We start from the raw sequence: 9,384 nt of genomic DNA, 5'->3' as shown, positions 1-9,384 counted from the left end.
TAGAGGAGACTTTTTTATCAGAGGGCTTTCTCTGTAAGTTTTTCTTCAACACAATCTTAGTGGGGGGAGTATCTTCCTCTTACCATTCAGTATCCCGTTCACCTTCATCCTCAAACATGTTAATATTAGTATTATAACCTTCTATATATATTTATACTATGCATTTATATAAATATACAAATGATATATAAAAGTAATTATTATGTTCTTATTTCTATAAAGTTAGTCCTTGTAGGTATAGGTATATGTATAGGTTCATATGTTTTTCTTATTCTCATTTAGTTGGTATTTTTATTTATAGATATACCTCTTAAATATACTATAGGATGTCACATATTAAACATATAATAAATCCTTAATGGTCATATATTAATTGTTATTTTTATTTATAGCCTACATTGTGTCTTATTTTTTAAATGCAAACTTTAAATCTAATGCAAGCTACAAAAAAATGATTTTTTTCTATATCTTCCATATCATGATGATGGATCATGAAGTTTAATCTTAAAACACATTGAAAAATAAATATTATGAATCTTGATTCTATTACTTGATATTTTAATGAAAGTTTGCCAAATCAATTGGAATTTAGGATGGCTATACTAGTTTAACCATTACATTTTATCCCATTTTGAGTTTAACGTCAATCTAACATGAACATGTATTTCAAATGATATAGACATTCTCAAGGAAGATGACAATGGTATTTACATAATCATAAGAACAATAATTTATATAATTTAAGAAATAATTTTTGGATATTCATTGAAACCTAAAAATAGAAAAAATATACAAAATCAGTAGCCTCTAGAACACATTTGAAATATTAAATACCTATGTAAATGAAAATAAGGAGGAAGTGTTAGAAAATTATATTATATGATAATTTACTTTATTTTCTTGTGATGTGGTAGTGTGGTTCTACGAAATGTAATTATAAGTTGCTACATAATTTCATAATAAATATCTACATGATATTTGTTTTTTATGAAATGAGTTTTCCCTTTGGTGCATCAATAGGTATCCACACAATATATATAATGCATTGAATCTTTGTGTAATACAATAATGTGATAGATTTCCATTGAATATAGAAATGTAATATCATCAATCCATGTCTAGATTTATTGATGGGTTTATATCTAATAAAATTTGATGTTTAAATCTCAATCATTAAATATGTTTTTTATTAAGGGTAAAATAGGTTTTGAGAGGACTTGAAACCCCATACAACAAGTTTTCAAGGGACTTGAAACCCTTGGATTTTTCACAGATCTGGAACCAACAAAGGAATGCTGCCAAAATCTATAACATAGACAAGAAGCAACCTAGCCATAGCCTAATAGTACTAAAAAAGCATTACAAAACTCATGGCAAGAGAGGAAGGCCTAAGCCACCCCAGAAGATTTAGTCAAACATGAACATTGGGAAGAAGGCTCCCTCAGCCATAATCATGGGTTTTATCTAGGCTCCCACAACCTTATCCTTGAGAGTGAACCTTGTTGTGAGCAACATGCCTTTCAAAATCTCCATCTCCAGAGGATAAAAAGGAAAGAAGATAACAAAAATACCATCAACAACTTCCTTGCAGCCAAGCGATAGGACTTCCTTAGCCCCCCCAACAACACTTCTAGGCTTTTCGAGTAGCATCCAACTCCACCTCAATAGGAGAAAGTCACCTCTAGCCACATCCATCTCCCCCTGCATAGAAGATAGAACCACCTCAATAGGAAATACTAGAGTAGCCCCAAGATGCAAAAAATGAAGCCCAACAAATAAAGCAATGGAACCAAGAAAGAGAGGGATAGAAAAAGCCTCCTCACAAAGAGACCCAGGAGTCAAAAGATAGACACATAGAAGAATAGACCCCATCAATAGGAAAAGAAATGGTTTTTAAAAGACTCCCTTAACCTTCCTCTGAAACAAAAGAACAAGGGTTTTCACAAGGATCCCATAACCTAGAGAATCCACAACATAGGGTTTTAATAGGCTCCCCAAACCAAAAGCACTGGGTTTTAGCATGGCTCCCAAAACCATCACAAAATAAAACCATAAAAGCCTCTAGCCAAAAGAAGGAAAAAATAGAACAAGAGGAAACCGTTAAAACCACAAGAGCACCCATATCAGCATGGGAGGAAAGCTCCACCTCCAAAGGAGCCGCCAAAGCATGATCAAAGAATCAACCACCTAGCACAACTCCCTACATCCACTCAAGGGTTCACAAGAAAAACACATTTCCATCTCTATAGGTGATGGAGTCACCTCTATAGATAAAGCAGAAGAAAACCCATGAGAAGGAAAAAAGAGAGAAAACCAAAGAGAGTGACTAAAACAATTACCATCAACAGCCGCATAGGACGAGAGCCAAAACCCACTAAGATCTCTAATGCACATCTCACCTAGAACAGCTAATGGGCCTGGCAAGATGCAGCATCGAGTGGCAGGGGAAAATAACAAGACCCAGAACAGGGACTCACTTCAACCATTCCAATCCACACTCCAAAGTTCAGAGCAGCACCCACACAAAAACACCCCCCACTCCAACCATCCAAAGAAGGGTCGGCAACATCTCCAGCAACCCCACCAGTTCAAAACTTAATACCGCAGCTCCCTCCTCTCCCTCCATGCCCCAATACATCCTCAGAAGTTTGAGCGCAAAGAAACCCCAAACCCATCGGCCCCTCCGACCAAACACACCAAGCAAACAATCGTTGACAAAGGGGAGCAAACCCATCCGCATCATCATCGTCAGAATCCTCCTCCTCTCCTTTGACCTCCCCTGCAACCTGTCCTTCTACCTTCGCACCCACCCGCTCATTTTAAAAAAATCAATCATTAACTATGTTAAAAATAATATATTGTCGAATTTAATTGTCTATACCCAATGGATATAAATAATTTCAGTACAAGTAAAATAATTAACTATCATTAAATTGTTAAATTTCTATTAGTTTAGAATATTCTTTCAAATATTCTTCTAGATAAGTTTGATAGTTGTTATGATAATGAATGTTTGGGTGTGCAATCTTGCATAAGATGTCATGCCTATTTTCCAGATATTATTGTCTATTCTAGTCGGTAATGCATTGTTATAAATGTTTGTATCCTTAAATTAATTGATCATTAAAAACCTTCACTACTCTATTTGTGCAATTGTAATTTCCATTTTGACCAATTTCTTGGTTCTCACATGATATTAGAGCTCAATTTGGTATGAGTGCAAATTACAATTATGATCAATTATAAAACAATATTGAGTCTAAATTATAATAAATGGTACAATAAGTAACATCAATGTGGAACCATATGATCTATTGTCCCAAAAATTATGTCGTTGCTCAAAGTTACTATCATTTTAAGGCTCTTAATCCTCCACATCTCCCCAACGTCGGCCACCTAGATCTCCTGCAAGACTACTTACCCACGCCATAATAGTTTCAATATTTTAAAAAAATTTAGTACTTAAAAACTAAAAATTTATGTTTGTTAAATTTTTTATTTTCTATTGTAATGATAATTATAAAATATGATTTAATTATTAATATAAAAATTATTATATAATTAAACTTAAAAGTAGTACTTAAATGTATTTATGTACAAATATTTATCTAATTCTTTGAAATGATTGGTTAAGCTAATTAAATAGTAGAATTCAATGAATGTAATACTTTCCTACCTTCACATGAATTAAAAAAAGTATTGCACTTGATAATATATTTCATTTTAACATTTCAATAAAAAAGAACATAAAAACCAAATGACAAATGAGATTTGTGTATTTATTTCACAACAATATGCGATAATCTATTAGAAAGAAAATTTATTTACGAGACTTTACATATTATTTCAGTTGCACCAATAGATACGCTTAGTATTACAATATTAATTGAGATCAAGAGTTATCATGAACTTGTATACCACAAATAATTGTTCTCAAAAGAAAAGAAAAATGAAACATTCTTTTATAATCCTATGAATATAAGATAAAAACATTATTTTATATGAATTTTAAAGATGTATCTATGTATACGTTTGGGATACAAAGAACGTATGCGATATAAACACGAAATCAAGAATCCCAGATTGTACCAAAAGCTGGAATTCTCGCGGCTTTACATCCATTGACCACGTCTCTGCTTTCGCTCAGATTACTATTCACTATTGCCACTTCTGCTCCCCATTTTCTCACTGCCTCTACTGTCATCTGCGGCACGTTTGGACGACCAGAAAAAGCCGTGTCGTGAATTATCATCTTTTCAGAAGGGTAGCTTTTAATCTTTTTCACAATATCGTCTCCAAAGTTTTTCTCTATCGCTGTGGCCACCCAAATGACATAAACCTCAGTTGGACAAGGCTCCAGCATGAACGACAAAAACACACAGATGCCCGAGCCTTTGGCCACCACTACCACTTTGTTGTACATGTTTATCAGATATGGCAGCCCTGTGAATTGAGCACAAGAAGTATACAGATATTTTGCCGGATCAGATACCAAGCTTTTGTTTATATCTCCGACCGCACCCGCGAACATCATATGCTCATTTATTAAACTGGGGTCACCGGATACTTGCACCGGCACTCTCCTCACAGTCAGCCACAGCAGGATTATGAGAAATGTAATGAATAAAGTAAACCAGAAATCCTGCTTCTTGGCAAGAGCTGAGCCACGTAGCCGGTAGGATTTCTCGGCAGGAATGTAAGCTGCAGAGAGTATGACGAAAACCCAAAGCAAAGCGAGAGCACACAAGCCGGTGAAACGGTGGAACCTTTCGGAGACCAGTCGGACGAGAGGGAATGCTGCGACGGAGCTTATCAGAAGGAGTCCCAGAATGAGCGATGCCAGGCCTCTCATCTCCGGGGAGGTGGTCTCAGGATGGTTCAGGTTTTGCACGAGGGAATAACTCAACCACATGATAGAGGAAATGCCGCAGCCGCTGTGGATTCCTCCTACGGACTGAAGGAACGATGTTGTGGCGGTCTTGAGAGGGAGTGGAACCCATGACCTTCCCAACACCTTCACCGCCAACCAGAACACACATCTCAGAAAGGCTTCATTGCGCCACAACACCAATGCTAGAATATTCCCAACTGAAAAGAGAGCAGCTTCTTTCTCAGCGTATGGAAATTGGCCGGTTACAGCCAAAATGAGTGCAGTCAAATTGAAAGCAAAGGAGAGAAGGAATAGACGCCTGTAAACGGTAAGTATTAGCTCATGTTCGGCGTGTTGCTCTATATCACCATCATTGGCTTCAATATCCAAATCATATAAATGACCGCTGGATCCATTTCTTTCTGATTTCTGATAGATAACGGATTCATCGCTTGTAAGAACCTTATTAATGGAGTTGGAACGCTTCACCCAAACTTTGAAAGTTAGGGTTTTATTGAGCAAATGATGTGCAGATGCCTTAGCACTTTGTATTTCGACGGATACATCGTGACATCCTGGGGACTTTTCGAAATTAGCCATTCCAAAATTAAATTATTAAACCAGCACAGGCACAAAACCTATAATACGGAAGAGGAGGACGTACAGTATTGTAAACCAGCATACAGTGGATTCAAAGACACCAAGCTATATATTCATGATGTTTATAAGCAAATCTCGTGGTTAGTTTATCCCCGTGAAGAAATGAGCTGTTGCTTGCATAATACAGCGAAAAACACAATGTTCCTTGGCAGTCCAGTTCATGTTTTCTTGTTCCCCTAAATTGGAAGCAAGGGTGTTATCGTTAGCCCATCTATCCATCTGTGTCTGCTGTCGCTTATATTTGGCAGACGTCTCCAAATAACTCCGCCGTCGAAGTCAATTAAAATCAAGCATAAAACTACAAAAAAAGAGGGTTTACATTCAGAGTCCTGCAATTGAATAATCGATTGTCAAACAAGGGAATTATCGTTGATCGGTCAATTTTCAAAATATAAAACTAATTAATCAATATGCCAGGCGATGCAGACGTGAATTATTTTGGGAGTGTATGAATGCCGATATTCTCCCTCTTAAAACATTGGAATGCTCGGAACCAACTAAATTGTTATAATCGATTGGAGAACTTCAATTGTTTTAAAAAATATAAGCCTGTACAACGTACTTTTTTGTCTTTAAATTTCTCCCACGTCAAATCCTTCATTAGATACTATAAAAGAATGTTTATGGAATACATCTAAATAGTAGACATACTTGTAGTTTATCTATATATGTTTATAATATGCATTTATATACACATAAAAGGCATTATTGTGTTGTGTTGTAAGTATAGGTATATGTATAGGTTTAGTTGGTATTTTTATTTATAGATATATTTCTTAAATATATTGTAGGATATCGCATATAAAAAATATAATATATCCTTAATGGTCTTATATTTATTGTTATTTTAATTTATAGCTTATATTGTGTCTTATATTTTAAATGCGAACTATGAATCTTATGCAACTCAAAAACATTTATTTTTCTTATATGTCTCCCATATCTTGATGATGGATCATGGAGTGCAATCCTAAAAGTTGTTGAAAAAGAAATATTATGCATCTCGATTGTATTATTTGATATTTTAATGAAAGTTGGCTAAAAATAATTGGAATTTCAGATGGCTATCCTAGTTTAATCATTACAATTTTCTCCTATTTTGAGTTTCACACGAATCTAACACAAGCATGTATTTCAAATGATATAGATAGTCTCAAGAAAGATGAGAACTGTATTTGGAGAACCATAGGAACAATAATCCAAATAATGTAAGAAAGAATTTTTGGATACTCGTTGAAAAAATATACACAATGAGTAGCCTGTAAAATATAATTGAAATATTAACTATCTATAGAAATGAAAATAAGAAAAAAGGATGAAGTGCTAGAAAATTATATTATATGGTAATGCACTTTATTTTCTTGTGATATGGTAGTGTGGTTCTATGGAATGTAACAATAAGTTGCTACATAATCTTATAAAATCTCTACAAGATACAAGTCTTTTATGAAATAAATTTTCTATTTGATGCACCAATAAGTATCCACAAAATGTGGAAAATACATTGAGTCTGTCTAATACAATAATGTGATAGATTTCCATGCAATATAGGAATGTTGTATCATCAATCCATGTCTAGATTTAGTGATGGGTATATATCTAATAAAATTTCATGTTTAAATCTCAATCATTAAAGATGTTACAAATAATATATGCTCAAATTCAATTGTCTATACCTAATCGATATAAATAATTTCAGTACAAGTAAACTAATAAATTATCATTAAACTTATAAATTTCTATTAGTGTAGAATATTCTTTATAGTATTCTTCTAGATAAGTTTGATAGTTGTTATGATAATGACTAATTGTTATTGTAGTTCCATTGTTGGAAAATTTTAAATATTTATGAATAGTAGAAGGGATCTCTTTCATGGAAAAGAGCCAAGGATGTCCCAACTTCACACGAAATTTATCCAATCTAGGAAAAATGACATCTAAGCACTTACTGCCAACCTCAATGGGAAGAGTAAAAGAACCAATAGTAGGTCAAGAGAAACCATCATACACCTTGGCCAATACATCAAATTCATCATATGCTACTTGATAAAATTATAAAGTATAAAGATATCCTTGAGTGATCACATTCACCACACATGTTGGATCAATGAGCACCCCTCATGAGAGTTTGTCTTTGAATCTTGTAGTGATATATAGTGCACCATCAGGTGCAACAATAGTCTCACTAGGATCAAAAGTAATGCATGGATGCTTAGGAGGTATAGGTTTACCAACTAGATTCACCATATTATTAGACTCAATATCAAGGTCATTGGGAGAATTGTCAAAAGGCTCAAATTCAACCACATTAGTAGAATTGGAATGCAAAGGATTAGTAAAGATTTAGAGATATTCATTAGGAGGAGCTACGGATTTGTTTCCTTTGTCATTCACACTAGCTATGAATATGGTATTGTTATCAATAAAGTCTTGAATCCTGTTCCATAAGGTATAAGACTTATTAGTATCATTGTTGAGTTACTAATGAAATTGGCAAAAGGCTTTGGGATCATGATAGGATGGCAAAGGTCTGGAGGTATAAATTGGCTCGATGGGAGGAAGTTTCAACACATTTTTATTTATCAATTATGTCATTATGCTATGCAAAGACTTATAAAGAGGAGTAAATTCTTTTCTAAAGTATTTGGATAAAGGGGCTACATTTAATGTCATGTCTACCACTTCAATATTGATGTTTTCATTGATCATGATGTATCCCTTGTTCATTTAATACTGTACAAAATATTGTTGAGCATTGTTATTCTTATCAACTAGAACCATTGAAGGAGATGATTCAAATTGACACACTGGAAACTAAAAATTATAAAACAATTCACACAATTGCATAAAGGAAGTAAACTAATAAAATAGAAGCTTATCTCTAATGTCTTTTTGAAAAATAGCAATAAAAATTCTTTGAACATCATGGTCAAGCATAGGATAAGCAATTTGAGAATACAAATGTTTATATCTCCTAATAAAATTAGTCATTTTTTCTTTAATACCTTGCTTACAATGAATCAAATCAGTCAAAGTAATTCTAGGAGCAAAATTATTTTGAAATTGTTGGATGAAAGAATTAGCTAATTATTGAAATGATGTAATAAAATAAGGAGGCAAATAACAATACCATTGTAAAGCGTTATCCCTAAATGTTTGAGTAAACAATTTAGCCATAAGTGTTTCATCGTGAGCAAAGTCACTACACAAAGTTTGAATTGTTTTCACACAAGTCAAGGGAACATTTTTTCTATTTCAAATCTCCAGTTAAAGGACTTCCATATATTCAGGAGGGAAAATATGGACAATGTCATCGGATAATAGGCTCGCTACATCAAATGTGGGCACATTAAACTTGGATTGGGTAATCGAAGCCAATTGTTGTAAGAATAAGATAGTTTGGGCTAAGTTATTGATTGTTGCTCTAGTCGATCAATTGAAGTTGGATATATTGGATTGCGATGGAGGAGTAACATTGTTGTATGTAGGTTGAGGTTGAGAGTAAGGAGGTGGAACACTATGATATGTATATATGAGAGATGATTGGGTCACAACTAGAACACTATGATGCTAAAATTAGGTCAAATGTAAACAATGAGCTAAAATCATTGCACGAAGCCACATCCTACATCTGAGAAATAGAAGAAGGTTCAGATCTATTTCTAGAAGGTTGACCTGAACTGTTGGGATCGTGTTGCTAGTCACCCTAGTCCTTTGAACTTTTTGTTGTCCAAAAGGGAACCTATTCATCTCTGTGAATAATGTTGATCCTAAAAATTATTGTTTTGCACCTGTTCATGCACATATTCAAGAGGGGAAAATGATTGAGAATAGGGGTTTGCCTTAGGTCAAAC

General features: G+C 34.1%; 1 protein-coding gene across 1 annotated transcript; it reads right to left on the bottom strand.

Moving 5' to 3' along the window:
- Nucleotides 1–4,069: 4,069 nt before the first annotated feature.
- On the bottom strand, nt 4,070–5,470 carry LOC131049251 (adenylate-forming reductase 03009-like). Its single transcript, XM_057983294.2, has one exon. The coding sequence runs from the start codon at nt 5,468–5,470 to the stop codon at nt 4,070–4,072; it is 1,401 nt and encodes a 466-aa protein (XP_057839277.2).
- Nucleotides 5,471–9,384: the final 3,914 nt, after the last annotated feature.

Source organism: Cryptomeria japonica, chromosome 7, assembly GCF_030272615.1.
Source record: "Cryptomeria japonica chromosome 7, Sugi_1.0, whole genome shotgun sequence".
Lineage (NCBI taxonomy): Eukaryota > Viridiplantae > Streptophyta > Pinopsida > Cupressales > Cupressaceae > Cryptomeria > Cryptomeria japonica.
This window is presented reverse-complemented; position numbering and strand designations above follow the sequence as displayed.